Below are 21,867 nucleotides of genomic sequence, written 5' to 3' on the forward strand. Positions count from 1 at the left end.
AAATTCAAACTGGTGCATTTGTTCCCCTTTTGTTTGCTTCATGGATGACTTTTGCTCTTTACTGCATTATCTCTTTATTTAACTAGAGATTGGATAACTCCATAGTTGAATGAGTTGAAAATGTTTTCAAAAGAAAGAAGTTAAGAAAAGAAATTTCTCTAACAAAAAAAAAAAGGAACTGTAGGTTTAGTACATTTTAGGTTAGTCCATTTGTTTCATGATGTCCTTGAGACTAGATGGTTGGTATTGGTTTTATTGGTGCCAAGAGAACTTTGTGTTTCCATGCACTAAGTCAGTGGTGCTTGTCTCAAAACAGTAGTTTTGGGCTGTGACATTGCAGGTGACCGTTGGGGAATTTGGTATTGAAGACAGCCTTGCTATTACTGTAGATAATCTATCTCCATTTGCACAAGAAGATGCAGATCAAACTGGTTAAAAATCTAGTATGTTTAAGGAAAAAATGTCGACACCAGTGAAAACCTAGCTTTAAGACCATATAAAGCATCTAGCTCAACAATGCTTAAGTATCAACATACATAATAAATAATGTCCCTTCTGTAATAAGTCAACGGGGTGGTCATGGTAAGGGTAGAAATGATTCTTGGAGCCAGCACTTGTATTGCTAGGATTCTGGATTTTTAGGGATAGAGAACTGCCACAATTATCACCCTGAAGATAGTTGTATTGCCATTTGTGCAATTAATTCTTATGCTTAAGTGAAACCAATGGAGCCTATATACCTGATAACCTTGATTATGTTCTGTATCTAAATGAGCATACCTGTTTTCTCTTTACTCATATTCTGTTAAAGTATGCTTTTGATTTGGATTGGATTTCACTCTATTGAGATTCTTTAATGTTAGACATTTAGAATCTTTGAACAAAGGTTGAACATTTGGAGAAGATTGGATTATGGATGAGAGTTTGTTAATATTTCTTTCATCGTGACAACCAGAAGAGAAATGATGTAAATAGTGTAACTAGCTATATAGAGCTCTCAACCCTGAAACTTAATAGTCAGGATTACAAATATCCTTTTGAAAATGTTCTTTCTGGACCTGCATGGCATGTGATAACGAGTTAAAGAATTTATGTATATGTGTTGGTTAGTTTGATCCGTGTTCCTTGGTGCTGATGATTTGTCTAGACTTAGGTATACACAAGTTTATGCTGCGTGATAATAGATTTATTTCTGAAATGGAGGAAGGCACATCTAGATACTGGATTAGTTAGTTCTTTGAGCATTTTCTTCACATACAATTAGGCTTTAACTTTATTGCCAATGACTTTATTTTTGGCTTTAGAGCATGCTCGGCTAAGCTAAAAATGTTAACTTATAGGCAAGTTTTAATATAGATAATATTTTAATTGCTCAAGGTTGGAAATAAGTAAGTTGATTTGAGATTAAGGTAAGAGTTAATTTGCAAAATAAGCAACTTTTTTACTTACAAAGTAAAATATTTAAGGGTGCGTTCGGTTCACTAATTTCAATATGTTTTCAATTTTTACATTTTTCAAAATATTGAAAACGTGTTTGGTTCGGTATTTCTAAACTGCATTTTTGAAAATAAGGATAAATTTATAACATAAAAATCAAAATACAATTTTGATGTTGTGAATGTTTTTAGTGAAAATTTTGAACACACTCAAAACATAGAAAACAAGCATTTAAATAAAAAATAAAATTCGATCAAATAAAATTTAAAAATCTCGAAAAAATAATTCAAAAAATAAAATTGATAAATTCTAAAAATTTAAAAAAAAAAATTTATTTGAAAAATAAAATAAAAAATAAAAATTCTGAACATAAAATTATAAAAATTTATAGAAAAATGAAAATTATAAAAATAAAAATAGTTCAAGCTCTTAATAATTATGTACATAAAAATTCTAAAAAAATTTAAACGAACATTGATAAAAATATTCTTAGTCCATGTTATTAATTTTTATTCTTATTTCCTATATTTTGAACTCAATTTATTATTTGTTTTTATTATACTTTTATAACGAGAAAAAATATTGTAAAATTCACCAACTTTAAATATATATATATATATACTTGATAATATTAACATAAATTTTTTCTATTTTTTACTGAGTAATCTAATTTATGAAATAAAATGTCATAAATTAATTTTTAAAAATTTCAAATTAAACATATTTTCTAGTTTTCAACAATCTTTAAACAGACTCTCAAAACAAGAAATTGAAAATGAACTCAACGTTGGAAATTGAAACACAAACCAAATGGGCCCTAAGTAATCCAAAAATGTCTGGAAACGAAGTTAAGCTGAGCCAAATACGCTCATACTGATTTTTCTTCCTAAGAGTACATGATAGAGATACACGCTTTTATAAATGTTTCTAATTAAGTAGATTAGAAACATGTGCATAACGTGGTGTTATAACTGCTATGAACACCAATTTACATGATGACCAGCAGCTATCACTTTTCTATAACTATGTTTTTCATGTTTCTTGTTGTATTAGCGACTTCTCGTAGCAAAAGATTTGATGTTTTATTATTCATTACTGCTATTCTGCAGTGTCTTTTCCTCTACTGCTGCTCATCCTTTTCTTCTGATCCTCATGCAGCATTGGAGAAAGTTAGGAGGGACAGTTTTGCAAGCACTACTACTTCAAAGAGCCAAGAAACATCTTCAGTTGGTGTAAATCCACAGATTTCCATGCCTCCTCCATCGTCTCAAGTGTAAATATCTCTCACGGCTCACCTCATAGTAATCCACATTTCTGGTGATATGTGTTCGTGTTGGCAATTTTTCACTCATTAGACTGACATGTCACAAATTTCATTTTTTCAAACTAATAGACATGAACAGAGTGACTCAATGTTTCCCTCTATTTTGTTCTTATTGTAGTGTGATTACTGGGAGTGGGTTTGGTTACCGATGATAGAATTGAATCTCTGTTTTTCTTGGATGTTAACATGTTGTATGACACTTCCTCTCTCAAAATAGGGGGTCACCTCTTTTCTGGATTGGAGTTGGTGTTGGCCTCTCAGCACTTTTTTCTTGGGTAAGTAAGAGGACATTGCCTGTTTTTTCTTCTTAAAAGACTTGGTTCTTAACATCATTCTCTTTTTTCTACTTCATGGGAGATATCTTAGATTTCTTTCTGACCATTTTTATTACATTGCAGGTGGCTACATACCTAAAGGCGAGTAACTTCTTCCCTGAGCTAAGTGTGCTTCATAATTTTTCTTGTTGCATACTTCTTTGAGTTTTTGAAAACTGATAGGCAAACAGTTGATTTGAAAGGGCATTGTTTTTATTCTACAAAACTCATCAAGCTGTGTCTTTTGTGAACTTTCTTAGTTATTGATATAAACATTACTAAATTCAGGCCAGTAATCTTAGTTTTGAGTGAAAACTTGTTTAACTTGTCCATTACATCAGCTTTAAGCTTCCCATAGATCAACGAAACATTTGTCAGCATGTCTTTTGCCTGAAAGATTGGTTGTATAGACTTTTAGGCATAATGCATTGTTGAGTACAATATTTTTAGAGAACTCAACAAGTTATTTCTTTTTTTTGTTGGGCAAACCTTTAACCCTCATAAGCAGTCTTTAGATTTGTGGAAAAATAATGATCTGCCATACATTAAAACAGACAATGAATTCTGACCTGTCTTGTAGTGTTGTCATCTTCGACAAAGATTTCATATGAACTTTGATGTTGGTTTGCTGGTGCATACCTTATTAACAAGCCTTCCAACAATGTCAAATGCAATTATTAACAGTTCAGTACTGAATTCAAGGAAAGTGTGGTTGATAATTGATTTAGGCTTCACATGAAATTGTATGGAAGTATGGTGGATCTAGGTTTTTGTTGTGGCAAATGCATAACATGGAGGGTTTAACATGTGATCGTCCAAGGGTTTTTTAGGATGGAAATTTTGCATATCAAAGAAAAGATATTGACATGATTGCATCAAAGCTGTGTCATGTTAGTTTTCTGATGAAAACTGCTAGAAGTTTGTAGCATAAGATATGGGCTTGTTCAGTAGTGATTACGGCTGACTTAGGGAAATAATGATCAAAAAAATTAATTTTTGGGGTGAAAAATCAGAACCAAACATGCACATACTTAGGGAACAACTTCTTGTCTTCACACAATGAGTAGGCAGGATTTCTCTGGAAATTGTATGTGAAGAAAAGAAAATAACTTGATGCAAGGCTGCCAAGTGTAGCTTATGCTTGAAATGAGTCTGGTCCAATCTTTCTCCACCACTTCACCACCATGCTGTAAAACTAAATTTTGAATGGGTAATGTTCTAGAGTGAAGGATAGAATGTGAGTTCAAAGAGTGAGTTATCAACTCTGAAGGATTTTGCAGTTTACTATGAGGTTATTTCAGCCCCAAGTGCAGTGCTACTGGACTATTAGTGGATACACTAGGTTCAATAGGGTTGAAAGGTGCTTCAATGGATCAATGTGTGGCATGCAATGCATTCACTTGTACATTGGCAGGAGTTTGTAGGATTCATTTATATGGTAAAACACAAATTTGCATTACTTAAGTGCAATAATGGTGGAGTTGTTATGCAGGGTAGTTCCTTCTAAAGATAAGATGAGACTACTTGCCCCTTATTGCTAAGGACTTAGTTGATCTGGAGAAAATGTGATGCCTGTTTGTCTAAGATGGAGTTAATTATATCTGTTGAGATCTGGTGGAAAGGACTGATTTGATACTTTGAAGTGCTTTATGACAATTGTAATGGTCCATTTGTTCATCTTGCTCAAAACAAACTTTTCAGTCTTAACATAATAGTGAGTTTTTAGGCCAAAGTCACATGCATCTTTATAGCACATGCATATTTGTCGATTCAATCACTTAGCTATTTCTGGAATCGATAAAACAGTGGTTGCTTTTCATGTCTCTGACTTAACTGCACATATCTCATTCTTGCAGAAATATGCTATGCAACAAGCTTTCAAGACATTGATGGGACAGATGAATACTCAAAATAATCAATTCAGTAATGCTGCTTTTTCGCCTGGGTCACCTTTCCCATTTCCCCAACCCACAAACCCAACATCAGATGCAACTTCGACTTCAACATCTGCTGCATCTCAATCTGTAACTGTTGATGTACCTGCAACCAAAGTGGAGGACCCTCCATCTGCAGATGTCAAAGAGACTGTAGAACCAGAGAAGGAACCAAAGAAATATGGTATTTATTGATTCCTTTCTGCTGCTGACATTAACTTAAGTACATTAAGCAGCGACTCTTATACTTCTGACAAGAGGAAATGAAAATCTTTCCTATTGTTCTGTTATTGGGTGGGACTTTTATTAATTTTGCATCCAAGTAACAACCTCTTTTAATTTCTCTACCATTGACATTTTCCCAATACCAACGGCTACTCCTGAGGTTTTATCATACTATGGATTTGAATCGTTGTCTTTGTCATCACCATCTTCTTTTTTGCAGCTTTTGTAGATGTTTCCCCAGAAGAAACATTCCAAAAAAATGCTTTTGAGAATTACAAAGAATCGATACAGACAGATGCACCAAAGGATCCCGAGCCTTTCCAGCAAGTGAGTTGAACTCTCATTTATGGCTGCTGTGATGATTTATGATTAAATTATTACCATTTTAATTATCTGGACATCTCCAAAGGTTTCTGAAAATGGATCTGCTGCGAACCGAGGAACCAGTTTTTCAGAAGGTCCCTCCACCAGTAAGTTGGGAATTCATTTATCATCATTATAGTAATCCCATTTGCAATAATTTATCTATTTTTTAGTGCAGACCTTGTAAGATGTGATTCTCTTGCATTGTGGAGACTGATTATAGTTTTTACAGTTCAATAAGCCTGATTTATTTCACTGAATAATATTTTTGTAATTTAATGGGAATTTTTTCATGCTGGATTTTGCTAAATTTCTCTGTATATTCCTATTTTCTGATTGATCTTCTTGTTCTTTTGAAGAACAATAAGAATGTTCATAGAGTATACGTTAGTTACATATGACTAGAAATTAAAATTTTATACTAATCTCCATGTGCAAATAAGTTAAAGGCTGATTCATGTGCAGACCAATTTTGTTAGTGCCCTCAACAATGTGAAGGTGTATTAAACTAATTATTCATCGTATTGTATATGAGGAAGGCTGTTGTATTAACTGTTGTCGTTTAAAATAGGAGTGTGCTTTGATATATTTGATGGACATGTAAAAATTGTGCTGACATAATGTTTATGAATTTGAGTTTGTATCAAACTAATATATTTGAATAAATGATTTTGCTGACATAATATATGAAATTATGCCCCCGTTTGGCCCCCATTTTCTGAAAATGAAAATGGGGGAAATAGTATTTTTTAGAAAAATGAGTGGTTGACAAAAGAAGGAAAATTTTTCGATTTACGTGTAATATTATTTTATAGAAGATTGTGTGGTTGAAAATAGGAGAGAGAAAAATAGAATGTAATGTAATTGAATTTAATGGGGATCAAACGGGGGCTATATCCTTTCCTCATGTCACAGCATTTTTTTTTTTTTGAAATATTTTAGTTTGCTTTACAACAGCTTGCAAATGGAGATTCATCTAGGATGGTTGTTATGCATCGAGTCTGACTATACTGTTCTTGTTATATTCATTGCTTCTCACGCATTTGTGCTTGCCTAAATATAAGTGCATGCTTGCTACATAGTAGTGCAGTCAGGATTAGACACTATAATGGACAAGTTTTTAATTTCTTTTTCTTCCGTAATAAAGTCCAGTGCTTTCGAATCCTCTCCACAGAAAGTGCTATAAATTTTTTAATCTATGTATTGCTTGATTCCATTTTTGGGGGGATTAGGTTCATTTTGTCCTCAGTTTTGACTTAAATGAACCCAAATAAGCTGTTTCTCTTGTAATGGGCAGAAGAAACAAATCCCCTCTTGTCAGTGGAAGCTTTGGAGAAAATGATGGAAGATCCAACTGTACAGAAAATGGTTTATCCGTAAGGGAACCTTCAACCTTATTTTATGTTTCTCAATATTTTAGGTCATATGCCATCATTCTGACATTTTAGCTATTTCTGTTCACAATGCAACGATGATTGATTTAAGCACTTGATACGTGAATAATGACATTTGTATCTTCACCTGATGGAAATGGTTTAGAATTAAATTCATTATTCTCATTTTTTCTTTCTTTTGCAAATTATGCAGTTTAGAATTTCCTTTCGCATTTTTACTTCATTTCCATTGGAGTCTGGAGAAATTTTACATTCAATTGAAAAATACTTGTCATGTCCTGGGAATAATTGCTGCTCAAAATTTTGTAAAATAGATCTACTGAAAAAGATTTCTAAAGATGAGTGTGAAAAACAACTTGTTATATTTAGAGCATGTTTGAGCCCCATTATAATCTAAGAATGCATTTTAGAATAGTAGATTGATGAAGAATGTGTGGTTAAAAAATAAGGACTTTTTTTGAATTTGTAATATTATTTTATTGAAGAATGTGTGATTGAAAAAAGGAGAGAGAAATGTATTTTGAAAATAATGGGAATCAAACAAGAGCTTAATCAAACCCTTTATAAGATCTCTTTGTGGGAGTTGCCTACCAAAAAAAAAAAAAAAAAAAAAAAAAAAAGACATTGCGTCTGGGTTTTATTTTTTGGAAATTTCAGCTTGAATAGGAGACAGCTTGTGAAGTCGGTGAGACACCTATGGCATGTTTGGTATGGTAGGGCAAATTGGATAGTACTTAACAGTATTAAGCGAGAAAAAGAAGCCAAAATGTTGTTCATTATTATGTCCAGTGCTGCATGCCGAACACGCACCTACTGTTTTTCCTATTAACATGGCATAGTTCTCCTATATTATTGATATTTCAAAAATCATTTTCTTAATTATTAATAGCTATTGTTCATTTTTATCTTTCAGCTACTTACCAGAGGAGATGAGGAATCCTACTACCTTTAAATGTGAGTTCATTTTTCCCTTACCCATTTAAGTTTAAGTATGCTTAAACTTTTCTGTTATGTTAGGATTTGAATTTATTTGTTAAAACACGACTATCCACTCATTTCTTTTGCAAAGGTGAAACTTCTACTTGTAGAGACTTACCAAAACTTATTTTGGATAATTCTAAGTACAAAGATTTGCGAACGATTTTCTCTCGTTCAGCAGGCGAGATTTGACCAACTTCAACTGCTGCTTTTGTTTTCGATGACTTATTTTCTTTTTCTTTGAAGGGGGTTGGAACGGTGGAAATGAGGGTCAGTTTGTAGACGTTGGCCATTCCCCCTTCCAATATTTGGAGTATGACCGTATAATCAAAAAGCTTTGTCCTCCTAAATTTTGCTAAAACTTTTCTTCGTTGTCTATTGAAAACAAGCATATTACTGTTTCTTTGTATAATTTGAATCCTAACTGCGTGTTTTAGCTGTATTCGATCGTACTGGACAGTGCCATGAACAAGATTTTAAATTCTTTTTCTTAGTACTGTCCAATATTATGTTCCAATATTATGTAATCCACTGTACTAATTGCAATAAATGTAAATCTGCTAAAGGGATGCTACAAAATCCACAGTATCGTCGACAATTGCAGGACATGCTGTAAGTATAACTTCTAAGTCCTTTCTGTATAAAATATCCCAAGATATCCCAGTATGCATATGACGCACAAATATTTAGCTTTTATATATACAAAGGTGTAGGTATTATTGATTTGATCCTAATTATGTACCTTCTTTTTGGTTAAATATTCACAGAAATAACATGGGAGGAAGCCCAGAATGGGACAACCGCATGATGGACTCCTTGAAAAATTTTGATCTTAGCAGTCCCGACATTAAGCAACAGTTTGGTGAGTTTTACTTTGGTTTAAGTTTAGCTATGTATGCCTGCCTCTTATCGTAAACCTAATATAGAATTGATAATATTAAATTTTTCACTTTTTGCCGTGAGATAAATTACTTTTGATTATCCTCGAATACTTTTTACAATTTCGAATCTGGTCTGTTATATTGTTGAGTCATGTTCACCACCAAACATGAACTCATTGTTTCACGCCTGGTATATTTTGCAGATCAGATTGGGCTTACGCCTGAGGAAGTCATTTCTAAAATCATGGCCAATCCTGAGGTTGCTATGGCATTCCAAAATCCTCGAGTTCAAGCAGCTATCATGGATGTAAGTAGCTTCTCGTCATTTTGCCTTCCATCAAAAATTTTCTTTTTCTTATGGGGTTTCCCGGCAAGATTGTGGACCTATTCGCCTTCTACTTCCTGCCGGGATTTTACTATCCAATCAAAGTGATATTCTGGTTTTGTATAATAATCTTATTGAACTTTGGGACGACTGTTCCTTCTTGCAGTGTTCTCAGAATCCTCTGAGTATCGCCAAGTATCAAAATGACAAAGAAGTAAGTCGAAATTTATTGTGAATCTTTTCATAGTTCTTTTTTTTTTTTTAGGATATCAATATGAATATCTGTTTCAATTTGCATTAAGCCTTTTGCTGTTTATTTTTCATGTTGGCTCTAACACGACGGCTACTCACTGCTCGTCCCAGGTTATGGATGTTTTCAATAAAATATCAGAACTTTTCCCCGGGGCAACAGGTTCTTAACTCGAGTGTACCTGCTTGGTTTTTTTTTGCCTGCACAGATGAGATTTCAAAAGTTTAGAGCACTTGTTAGCATGTTTCTGCTTTACGATACCCACACATATCAAGATGTGTTGGCATCCGTTTCCTTTCTGCACTTTAGAAATGTAACTTAAGCTCGACTCAATATTGTGGCTTTATTAGAAGTACATCCTTGTCCAGCTATAGATCTTACGAGCTTTTTGCCTGCTGTTGTAAATTTTGTGAATTTCTATTTTGATTCGATTGCTAACCTAGACATTAATAAACTTCTCCCTACCTGTTATCGTCTGTCTTTGCATTTCTCTTTCCTTTGGATGTATTCTTATTTGCACTTGATCTTTAGGAGCATGCTTGATAACAGACGAGCCAGAAAAAGGTGAAATTTGATCTGCTTCCAGTAGATATTGTCCTAGAGTTTACTGGGATTCTTGAAAAGAATCTTGATCCTAGTATAATGCTAATCTGATCTTATGATTCTTGTATAATTGGACGGCTAGAATTCGAGGATGATAAACCCCATATCTCGGGTCGGGACTGACCAATGAATATAGGAATATATGTTGAAGCTTAACTCATTGGATGTTATTTATGTTATAGATTACTGCATATTGACACCTAGATTCAATTTGTTCATGGTTTTCTTGGTATATGATAAAGAAGTGCCAGTTTAGGAAACAACTTGAGAGCAAAACTTAAAAGCATGTTTGGCTAAGCTTGAAGAAGTTACTTATAAGTGAATATGTAAGTTTTAAAATAAAAAAAACATGCTAGACAGCACTAATTAGATGTTATAAGTTAGGGATGATATGTTCGTTACGTTGGTTGATTGGTCTACGAGGTTTAAGAATGGCATATTTTATGAGCTGTGTTTAATTTATGTATCAGCTACCCAACATGTCATGAAATGTAAACGCCTCGAAAATAAGCCAGTGCAAAATTTTGAATCCGGCTGATGTATTGAAAAATTAAAAATTAAAAATTAATAGAGTTAAATCGAAAGTTAAAAAAATCAAGAAATCAAATTAGGGCTGTCGTAGCTCTAATTCAATTAAGGATCAGCCATCAGTGGTGGTATATGATTCTATTGTGTGGGAAAGAGCAGCTTCAAACCAGCCAGCAGTGTCCCAGTCGGCCTTGGAACACCGATGAGCCCATTTGCGGATCAACTCAGGGTGTGGATCAGCACGAATAGAGGTGGCAGTCGGTCTAGGCAGTCGATATGCCTGTAAAATGCCATCGTCTCGATAAATCCAGTTATAAATGATAGAGTTATAAATGATAGTGGAAAGAATTGAGGTAAATAAACTAAAAGCAAGTAAAATCAAGCATTATATTAACGTACATCGGGTATTTTTCTTTACACCAACTCACAATTGATGCCAATTCACATATCGGTAGGTAAAGGGAAGATAAAGTCCCTCAAGAACATTTTTAGTACAAAATATGGATAGTTGTGCATGATATAATGGAAAGAATTTTAACGTCTTTCTTTTTCAATCCATCAAATATTGTATAGTCCAATTTACCAAACATGCCAGAAGAGAACACGAGGCGTAAAACTAATCATCTCCATTCTAATAACATCCACCCTCCCCATTGGCGTCCTCCTTAATCTAGTATACCTTTTTCTTATTGATTTCTTTGATGTTTCACACTGCCACTGATCCTATGGGAGCCTGCCGTTGTCCAAGTACATTTCTCAACGCTGTGTCGATTTGGGTAAATACGTCCTCCTTGGAAAGACTTCCATCCACCTGCAACCACAGAAAAAGAAGGTTCTTTGGAGTGATAGGGTGAGGAAGATGCGATTTAGCTCCAAGTACAAGGAATTTCACATTAAGATATCAACTTTCTAACAAACAGAGAACATGGTCAATGTTAGGCACTGCTTAAATTATAATTTAAGCTGATGAAACATGCTTTTTATCCAGAAACAACTTACTACTTATTATCTATACATTCTGCAAGATCCATGGCTTATAAGTACTTAAAGGCCTCCCAAAAATGTTATTAATTTACTTAGTGGTAGCAATAATAGGATAGTTACACTGTTTACAGTAAATGACTCGTTAATCTGGTTCACGTTCTATAAAACATCCATGACAACAGTCAGCGGAGTGCAAGGGGAAGAATCTGCTGAATACTTCACCCACAAAACCGATCTTTATTCCAAAATATCAACCGCGAAGGACCATTATTCACTTTCAAGAGAAGTTTTAACCTTTTTTTAACTGAGCTCACTGAGCTAGATACATGTGTGCCGCAAAAGGAAGATGGAACTCAACTACCTCAATGAGAACCCAAATATAAGAGGGGTGAAGTTTCAACTTCCTGAAAATTCAACATGTACGAGCGAAAAGGTTTTAAGCAGATCTGTAAACAAGCGAGATTTGACATAGGGAAATGGACGTGTGATTGCATTAGTATTTCTGAACTAAAGAATGCTACAATTACAAGCACTACGACTTAGGCTGGAAACTATGATTTTGGTTCATGAGTGATAAAGAGTGGAGAAAAAGGGGAGCAAAGGAAGGAAGCTAAAGCAGAGAAAATATAGGGAAGAAACTAAGGCAGCAACTGACACAATTAATATATAAGAGAACCCATAATAATAACTTAAAATTTAAAAAAAAAAAAAACATGCTAGACAGCACTAATTAGATGTTATAAGTTAGGGATGATATGTTTGGTACGTTGGTTGATTGGTCTAAGAGGTTTAAGAATGGCAAATTTTAAGAGCTGTGTTTAATTTATGTATCAGCTACCCAACATGTCATGAAATGTAAACGCCTCGAAAATAAGCCAGTGCATAATTTTGAATCCGGCTGATGTATTGAAAAATAAAAAACTAAAAAATAATAGAGTTAAATTGTAAGTTAAAAAATCAAGAAATTAAATTAGGGCTGTGTTAGCTCTAATTCAAATACGAATCAGCCACCAGTGGTGGTATATGATTCTACTGTGGGAAATAGCAACTTCAAACCAGCCAGCAGTGTCCCAGTCGGACTTGGAACACCAATGAGCCCATCTGCGGATCAACTCAGGGTGTGGATCAGCACGAATAGAGGTGACAGTCGGTCTAGGCAGTCGATATGCCTGTAAAATGCCATTGTCTCGATAAATCCAGTTATAAATGATAGTGGAAAGAATTGAGGTAAATAAACTAAAAGCAAGTATAATCAAGCATTATATTAACGTACATCGGGTATTTTTCTTTACACTAACTCACAATTGATGCCAATCCACATATCGGTAGGTAAAGGGAAGATAAAGTCCCTCAAGAACATTTTTAGTACAAAATATGGATAGTTGTGCATGATATAATGGAAAGAATTTTAACGTCTTTTTCTTTTTCAATCCATCAAATATGGTATAGTCCAATTTACCAAACATGCCAGAAGAGAACACGAGGGGTAAAACTAATCATCTCTATTCTAATAACATCCTTCTCCTTCCACCCTCCCCATTGGCGTCCTCCTTAATCTAGTCTACCTTTTTCTTATTGATTTCTCTGATGTTTCACATTGCCACTGATCCTATGGGAGCCTGCCTTTGTCCAAGTACATTTCTCAACGCCGTGTCGATTTGGGTAAATACGTCCTCCTTGGAAAGACTTCCATCCACCTGCAACCACAGAAAAATAAGGTTCTTTGGAGTGATAGGGTGAGGAAGATGCGATTTAGCTCCAAGTAAAAGGAATTTCACATTAAGATATCAACTTTCTAACAAACAGAGAACATAGTCAATGTTAGGCACTGCTTAAATTATAATTTAAGCTGATGAAACGTACTTTTTATCCAGAAACAACTTACTAATTATCTAAAAATTCTGCAAGATCCATGGCTTATAAGTACTTAAAGGCCTCCCAAAAATGTTATTAATTTACTTAGTGGTAGCAATAATAGGATAGTTACATTGTTTCCAGTAAATGACTCGTCAATCTGGTTCACGTCCCATAAAATATCCATGACAACAATCAGTGGAGAGCAAGGGGAAGAATCTGCTAAATACTTCACCCATAAAAGCAATCTTTATTCCAAAATATCAACCGCGAAGGGACCATTATTCACTTTCAAGAGAAGTTTTAACCTTTTTTTAACTGAGCTTACTAAGCTAGACATGTGTGCGGCAAAAGGAAGATGGAACTCAACTACCTCAATGAGAACCTATAAGAAGGGTGAAGTTTCAACTTCCTGAAAATTCAACATGTACGAGCGAAAAGGTTTTAAGCAGATCTGTAAACAAGCGAGATTTGACATAGGGAAAGGACGTGTGATTGCATTAGTATTTCTGAACTAAAGAATGCTACAATTACAAGCACTACGACTTAGGCTGGAAACTATGATTTTGGTTCATGAGTGATAAAGAGTGGAGAAAAGGGGGAGCAAAAGGAGGAAGCTAAAGCAGAGAAAATATAGGGAAGAAACTGAGGCAGCAACTGACACAATTAATATATAAGAGAACCCATAATAATAACAAATAAACAACTATAGTAGAATACGAGTCCATGAGACACAGGCTGACCGGTGCTTAACCAAGTTTATGAAAGCATGTTTGGTAAAGCTTAAATTGTAATTTAAGCTAGTCAAACTTACTTTTTATCCACACATTTTGTACGGCCTACAGCTAATAAGCACTACTGAACAAGAACTAAATCAATTTTCAGAAATCTTCTTTGGAACATTTACCCCACTTCCTTGAGGCAACGTAGAAAAATTAACCTCAAGCTTGACAAAGTTGTATGCACAGATATGCTTAACACGAAATATAGAAAACAGAAACCACCTTTAATCCCAATTTGCTTGTGCAAGAGAGTTAAAATGACGACCTTGGTTGGAAATTTTACTTTCCAATAATCTATTTGAAATTCTAGTGCTCTGTTCAGAAAAAAAACACATTACATAGGAAAGGAAAGGAAAGAACATATTACATACCCTGACTGTTACATCCTCATACATTGAAAGCACGGCCTCCACATTTTTGTTATGTGTGAGCAAACGCAGTTTCACCTGAAATAGAAAATCCATTATAAAGACCTAGCTCAAAGTAACGTTTCAAGATATATATGCACAGATATGCTTAACACGAAATATAGAAAACAGAAACCACCTTTAATCCCAATTTGCTTGTGCAAGAGAGTTAAAATGATGACCTTGGTTGGAAAATTTACTTTCCAATAATCTATTTGAAATTCTAGTGCTCTGTTCAGAAAAAAACACATTACATAGGGAAGGAAAGGAAAGAACATATTACATACCCTGACTGTTACATCCTCATACATTGAAAGCACGGCCTCCACATTTTTGTTATGCGTGAGCAAACGCAGTTTCACCTGAAATAGAAAATCCATTATAAAGACCTAGCTCAAAGTAACGTTTCAAGATATTGACGTAAAATGAAGCATGCCTTTTCTTCAGTGTCATCAAAGCGTTGAGTAAGCCTAGCAGCAATCTCTTCAGTTTCAGGGGGAGAATACTTTAGATGATATATTTTCCCCGTAACAGGATCTAGTCTGCGGCCAACAACTCTGTCAACAAGGATCTCTTCAGGGACCTGTAGAGACAGAAGTTTATTATAATCACATTACTATCTCAACCAAGACGAAGCAACAAATTGTTCAAAAAGTGAAGTCAAATTTGTCGACCTTGTAACTGGCAAAAGCAAATATTAATTAGAATCGATAAAGATCATGCTAGCTCTCGGTTCTTAAGATGAGAACTTTTATATTAATATTAATTAATCCTTAAGTACAGATAGCAACAGCAGAACCTTACTTCAAGAAGAATGAAAATGTGTGGCTCGAAGCCAAATCCCTTAAGAGCAGTCGCTTGTGACGAGCTCCTTGGATATCCGTCCAAAAGCCAGCCTTTTTCTTTAGAATCTGGTTGTGATAAACGCTCCTTGACCATCTACAACCACAGAGAGATGCTAATTCTTTCTCATTTAACTAATATTTTATTGATAATTTGAATATTATTTCGAAGAGAAACAATAAGAAGTATGAATATAAAGCTACCGTGACAACTATTTCATCTGGGACCAACTGCCCCTTCTCCATGTATTCCTTCGCTCGTCTCCCATTTTCTGTCCCAGCAGCAACTTCAGCCCTGAGAAGATCTCCAGCTGCAATGTGCACCAAATCGTACTGCACATTGGATTATAACATAAAAAAGTAGCCAGGCATGACATTATAACAGAAAAATCGTGAAAATAAACAAAAAAGGGGCAAAAACATGTATCATTCAAATCCACGCTCTTTGAACTGTTCCAGGGCAACAAAAACTTTAAAATGCAAGAAGACCAAAACATAAGACTTAGCCTCAAAAAAATCAAACTGTTGACTGCCAACCAAAAATATTTTCTTCTACAAAGTTAAAAAAAGGACACTTGAGTGTGATTGGCTGCGCTGTATAATTAGATTGCTACTCGTTTAGCATTGAGTCAGTTTCAAAATTTATACTGATCCTAAATCAAAATCAACGAGCGTATTTGGAAAATGCATATTGGTTTCATTTCATCATCAAATTTTCTGGTCAAACCAACTGCTTATAGGGCCAAGATTTATATACTGTATTTTGTTTTCTTTCTTAAGATAAAACCATGACATTTGAACTATCAATCCTGTTGACATGAATGTATAAATCCAACGATGTTGTAATGCTATTTGCAACGTAGAAAGAAGATTTCGAGATACATTTCTGCAGTTTCCACACAATTGGCTATCAAACTCTCATTGAAACTTTGACTTATATTGAATTCTTGGCCAAAGGTCTCTTACATGCCCTTTAACAAACCTCGTGTGTTTTAGACGTGTCTCTTTGAATGGTTTTGTCTCTAGGAAGAGAAATATCTCTTCATTTAAACGATTCAATTCAAAATGACATAAGCTTTAACAATGAACAAAATCCTTTATTAGAGTACAAAAAATGCATCATCCTATTGATGCATTATATTAATCAATTCATTCAAATGAATCGGCCTATATAAGTAGCTCGAATAACCCCATCATAAAGATTGATTTCAACTATCATTAAACACAAGCAAAGTCCTATATCAACAGCACTAAAAGTAGCAAAAATCAAATAATTAAATTCATTAAAACTATATAAAAAATTAAAAATAAAAAATGCATCATCCTATTGATGCATTATATTAATCAATTCATTCAAATGAATCGGCCTATATAAGTAGCTCGAATAACCCCATCATAAAGATTGATTTCAACTATCATTAAACACAAGCAAAGTCCTATATCAACAGCACTAAAAGTAGCAAAAATCAAATAATTAAATTCATTAAAACTATATAAAAAATTAAAAATAAAAATAAAAAATCACCTTCTTAGTGATGAGCTCGCATTGGGTTCCTTTACCAGAAGCAGGAGCTCCCGATATCATTACCTTCAACGGCTCTGCCTTAATCCCAGATACCACAACCTATTTCGGCATAAATTTTCATTCCAAACTGGAACAAAAAAATAATAATAATAATAATAAAATAAAATAAATAAAGAATACACACTCACGAATGAATTTGGAGCAGACTTTGATATACGCAACTGGATTGGGGATAATTTCGAATTGAATTTCAAAGAGGAAAAGGGGATTTGCGAGTAGGATGAAGATAATTTTGAAGTGAGGAGAGTAGATGAAGTTAAGGGCTTGTTTGGATTGGAGGATACTGCCATGAAATTCACTGAATAGCAACCGCTACAAGCCATTTTGCTGTCAATCGACTCTCCCTCGACAATCAACCTACATAAGAACTCAAAATATTTTTTATGCAAACAAATACTAAAATTTTGTGTTTTTTCGATTAAATTAAGGCCGAGAGGTGTCCACGTTAACCACGTGAGGGGTATAATATAAAGACCCGGGGCCGGGCATGTTTGGACTTCGGCTAAATCGGGACCTTAAATTATTTCTGAAATGCCAGTGAAAGTTTTTGAAATATTTTTAGTTGTCATTAGACTTTAAAATCTATTCGAGTTGTCACTGTACTTATCAAACTATTATTACATCTGTCCCCTCATCACTTTGAAAAGGTTATAGATTTGATGAAGTTATCGATGTATAATATTTTGGTAAGTTTAGTGGCAAGTTGGATAACTTGTATTGTTCAATAGCAGTTGGGGAATACTTTGAAAAGTTTAGTGGCGTCAAAATAATATTTTAAAGTTCAATGACAGTTGAGAGACTTTTAAAAAAGTTAAGTGGAAATTGGGATGTTTAACTCGCCAAGTGGAAAAAATAAGTTAGGGCTGTCCAATTGTATCTTTATGTTATCAGTATGAAGTCACTCGAGCTTCTACAACAATGAAACGCCTTCAAAAGCACTTTTGAGTTTTGACCTTCGGTCACTAGAAACAAAGATGTGAATAGATATATCTAACATAATATTTATACGTGCATAACTTCAATGTAATCATGGATTTGATGATCATTGATTATACGAATTTGAATAGTGATCTCATCTATCGTTAATAGACTGGGAGTAATCATACTAAGGTTGCGATTTGATCTAATTGAATGATATTAAACCCCTATTTAGTTTATATAAAAATCAAAATTTACTAATTGAATGATATTAAACCCCTATTTAGTTTATATAAAAATCAAAATTTTCGTAAATTTTGATCAAAATTGATAAAACTTTCATTTAAAAAGTTGTGGATCTCATTTTCCGACAATTAAGTAGCTTAATTGCCGACTTCAACTTAGATTTTAGATCATTTTTTTAATTGAACCAAATAGAGGTAAAAAAAACTTCAAATGAACCAATAGGTATCCATCCAGTCCTGAAATTACGTGCCTAAAATTCTAACCGTTCTAATATCCTTTGAACACAAAATTATTCACATAATATTAAAACTTAAGACAGACAAATATCAACACAGTTCATGAAAAGCACACCTATTTACAAAATGATATGTAGAAGGCAACGTACAGGAATGTACAGACAACAATAAACTAAACCTCATTCTTGACAAATTGGAGTCGACCATGCACTTATGTCTGGACATAGTCGTAAAACTCGACAATTACTAACACCATAAACTACATCATTTTTCTACTGCTAACCTCCATTTTGGGCATCATATCATTGAAGGCAAACTTTTTCACCTTTTTACAGGATTCGTCCACGAGATGAGGCTATTGACATGAGGCAAGTTGCAGCCATTGAAGGGGAAACTTCCCTTCTTCACTTCAACTTTACTCATAATTTGCAAAGAACAATCATAAGCATATAGATCAGAATCATTTTTCTTGAAAATTATTTCACCATCGATTCTTGAATAGTCTAGAGGAACCATATTCATCGTGCAATCCATTCTTATGATATATTGCTTTTCCCAAACTTCACAGTCNTTAATTTTGTGATAAATAATATTAAATAATAGAGTCCGAAAATCCAAGTTCAAGTGATTTGTTAATCACAAGGAGTTGTGATTGTGAGATACAAATTACGTATGATTGGATCTTGAATAAACCGTGATCGTAAGTAATAATGAAATACGGATATCGTTAATACAGATAGATCATCACGTGTGGCATTTCTTACTTGTGAAGTAAGTAGCTGATCTCACGAGTTAAAGTGTGGTGACACTTAAATGAACACGTGGATGTTTTGTTATAGAACAAAACATTGGAGACCCGCTAAGAGATTTCACATGGATAACTATCTGAGTGTAAGTGATTAATCTCTAACGTTCGGTAGTGGAACTGGTCCTATGACTTGAGGTCATCATAGTGCCTTGTATGAGGACAGTCATGCTTTGACGGTGTTGGATGTTGCTCTGCCAAGCGCCGCTAATAGGACATCGTTCGGGTATGTCAAGAACCATATGAAGGTTGTGAATGACCAATAGAGGATTCGTCACCCTTAGATAGTAAGAGAGTGTGATCCGCATTTCGTTCAATTAACTTAATAACGAAATTCTTGGCCAATGTATACATATAAGTCGAAAAGGAATTTTCGACTCATATTGACTTAATAGTAGAATGAAAGATATGATCAATAATCGAGATTGACACACTTCCATATATCGTAGTTGATCGGATCATATTGACGAAGGGATTATAGTTTCATGGTAAACGAATAGTTTTGATTTTGTCATACCACGTGACATTTTCCGTCATATGTGTTGCCCTGATACATTGCTAGATGTCAATCTGGGATGGCGAGTGTGAATTTGTGATAAATTAAAAGGGTGTTTAATTTATCAATTTTGATTAGATCAAAATAATATTTCACGTCGTTAGGTATCGTGGTCGGGAACCTAATGGGTTGCACACAAAAGAGAATTGGAAGATTGAAAATTGCCAATTAATTAATTTAACAATCGTTGGATAAATTAATTAATTGAATTGGTTATTTATATCCCCGAATTGATTAATTTGATTAATTAATTCACGGACCGGGTTTAATTAAATGGATTAATTAAATATTGGACCGGATCAGGCCGAGCCCATTTGGGTTTATAAAAATACATGGCTAGAGTTTGAGATCTATAAGGTCTTCATTATTTTTGCTGGCATAAGAGGAAAAACCCTAGCAGTTGTAGTCTATTCTCTGTGTGGATTTCATTGGAAGCTGGACAATTGGACAGCTGTGGGAGGCAGATTCAAGTTGCTGGAAAAGAATAACGCAAAGGAGTTTGCAAAATCAAGAAAAATATATATTTCTCATCATGGTTCTTATCTAAATACAAAGCTGAATCCTGAATAAGAATTGAAACTGTTTATTTCTGCTGTGCATGTTTAAGTAAATCCCCAATAATGGTATCAGAGCCAACTTTGTATTTGTTAGGAATTGATTTACATATTGATTAAATTAAAAGTTGATTTAATCATGTTTATCCATGAATCTAGCAATTGTAGTTTTAATTTTATTTTTTCAAAACCTGATTTTGAAAAAAAAAACAAATTTTTTTTTATTTTGGGGGTCGGCGCCACCGCCGCGCGACACTGGCAGGGCAAAGGTGGGCTACCGCCTTTCAGGCGGCAATCCCTTGTCGGGAATTTGGACGGGGCGGCGCTAGCAATAAAGAATACATTTTTTTTTTGGGTTTTAGGGTTCGGTTGGAGGCGGGGGCTTCCATTGCAATTAATGTAATTGCAAGCCCCGCCTACAATTTCTGAAAGGGGGTCAATTTCTAATTTTTAAATGGAGGGCTTTTCTGCAATTTACGAATAATGAAGCCCCTATTGTTAAATTTTAAATTGGGTCAAATTTGCAATTTCAAAAAGGCGTTTTAAAATTTGCATTTTAAAATTGGTTTTAAAATGATGTTTTAATTGGGTTTGACCCATACCCTAATTTTGAGCCAAAATTAAAATTTATTTAAAATTTGACGACTTTTATGTTTTGTTAAAATTAGATTTTAACTTAAATATTTAATTTTGACCCTTAATTGAATTTTTATTTTATTTGGGAATTTTTTCCTAAATTAAATTATTAATTCAATTTTATTAGAGTTGGACTCTAATATTATATTAATTAAAATTTGATTTCAATTAATACCACTTCCCAATGCAAATTAAAATTTAGAATATGACTCTAATTTAATAATTAATTAAAATTCGATTTTGATTAAATTACTTCGCCCAATAGTTATGGAGTTAGAGTTGGACTTTAATTCGGGATTTAGTTAAAATTTGATTTTAATTAAAATGGCCCGCCAATTATGTTAATTAATTAATATGATTAATTAATTATTTAATTATTTCGATCCAAAATTTTAAATTTGTTTTGATGACTATAATTGCTAGATTTATGAGACATTGCATATAATATTAGATATTATACATAGGAAACATTTATGTGATGAATGTTTATAGACTCGACCACATGGATGTGTTGAATGGTTGATTTACTTCTTATTGTTTTATGGGCCTGCGAGCCCTTAATTGTTTTTGACCCGTGAGTCCGTTGTTATTATTGTTGTTATGGGCCTGCGAGCTTTTTATTATATTGGACCTACAAGTCCGTTGTTATTGTTATTATTATGGGCCTGCGAGTCCGATTTCTTTTAGGCTTGCGTGCTAACTAGTATAGGATATATGTTGCAGTTTGACTAATTGAAGGCGCAAGAAGAGGTGGACACCATGGAGATAGTGCATTGGTGTTGATCCAATGTTGTACTCCTTAGAAATTGACCAATTAGTCTTCCCTTTGGCTCGGGAAAAAACTAGATAGAACAAGTCCATAATCATCCATACTATTATTTATATATATTTATTCGCATAGTAGAT

At 33.9% G+C, this 21,867-nt stretch overlaps 2 protein-coding genes across 3 annotated transcripts; one reads left to right on the forward strand and one right to left on the reverse strand.

The window, feature by feature from the left end:
- Nucleotides 1-2,462: 2,462 nt before the first annotated feature.
- LOC111394878 (protein TIC 40, chloroplastic) lies at nt 2,463-9,901 on the forward strand. The gene is made up of 13 exons (XM_023020929.1): nt 2,463-2,710; nt 2,979-3,036; nt 3,160-3,177; nt 4,932-5,193; nt 5,455-5,561; nt 5,644-5,704; nt 6,895-6,973; nt 7,905-7,945; nt 8,536-8,581; nt 8,737-8,831; nt 9,054-9,157; nt 9,342-9,389; nt 9,539-9,901. Exons 1-13 carry the CDS (start codon nt 2,463-2,465, stop codon nt 9,593-9,595), a joined length of 1,224 nt encoding a protein of 407 aa, XP_022876697.1. The 3' UTR covers nt 9,596-9,901.
- Nucleotides 9,902-12,799: 2,898 nt separating this feature from the next.
- On the reverse strand, nt 12,800-17,411 carry LOC111394328 (adenylate kinase, chloroplastic). Of its 2 annotated transcripts, none has more exons than XM_023020081.1 (7): nt 17,139-17,411; nt 16,951-17,049; nt 15,630-15,758; nt 15,388-15,522; nt 15,020-15,166; nt 14,548-14,622; nt 12,800-13,237 (listed from the first exon to the last, which is right to left on the reverse strand). In XM_023020081.1, the coding sequence occupies exons 1-7, from the start codon at nt 17,331-17,333 to the stop codon at nt 13,133-13,135; spliced, it is 885 nt and encodes a 294-aa protein (XP_022875849.1). In that variant the 5' UTR covers nt 17,334-17,411; the 3' UTR covers nt 12,800-13,132. The 2 variants fall into 2 exon arrangements, with proteins under 2 accessions (XP_022875849.1, XP_022875851.1); XM_023020083.1 differs by lacking the exon at nt 14,548-14,622 and adding an exon at nt 14,871-14,945.
- Nucleotides 17,412-21,867: the final 4,456 nt, after the last annotated feature.

This window comes from Olea europaea, chromosome 5 (assembly GCF_002742605.1).
Source record: "Olea europaea var. sylvestris chromosome 5, O_europaea_v1, whole genome shotgun sequence".
NCBI classification, from domain to species: Eukaryota; Viridiplantae; Streptophyta; class Magnoliopsida; order Lamiales; family Oleaceae; genus Olea; species Olea europaea.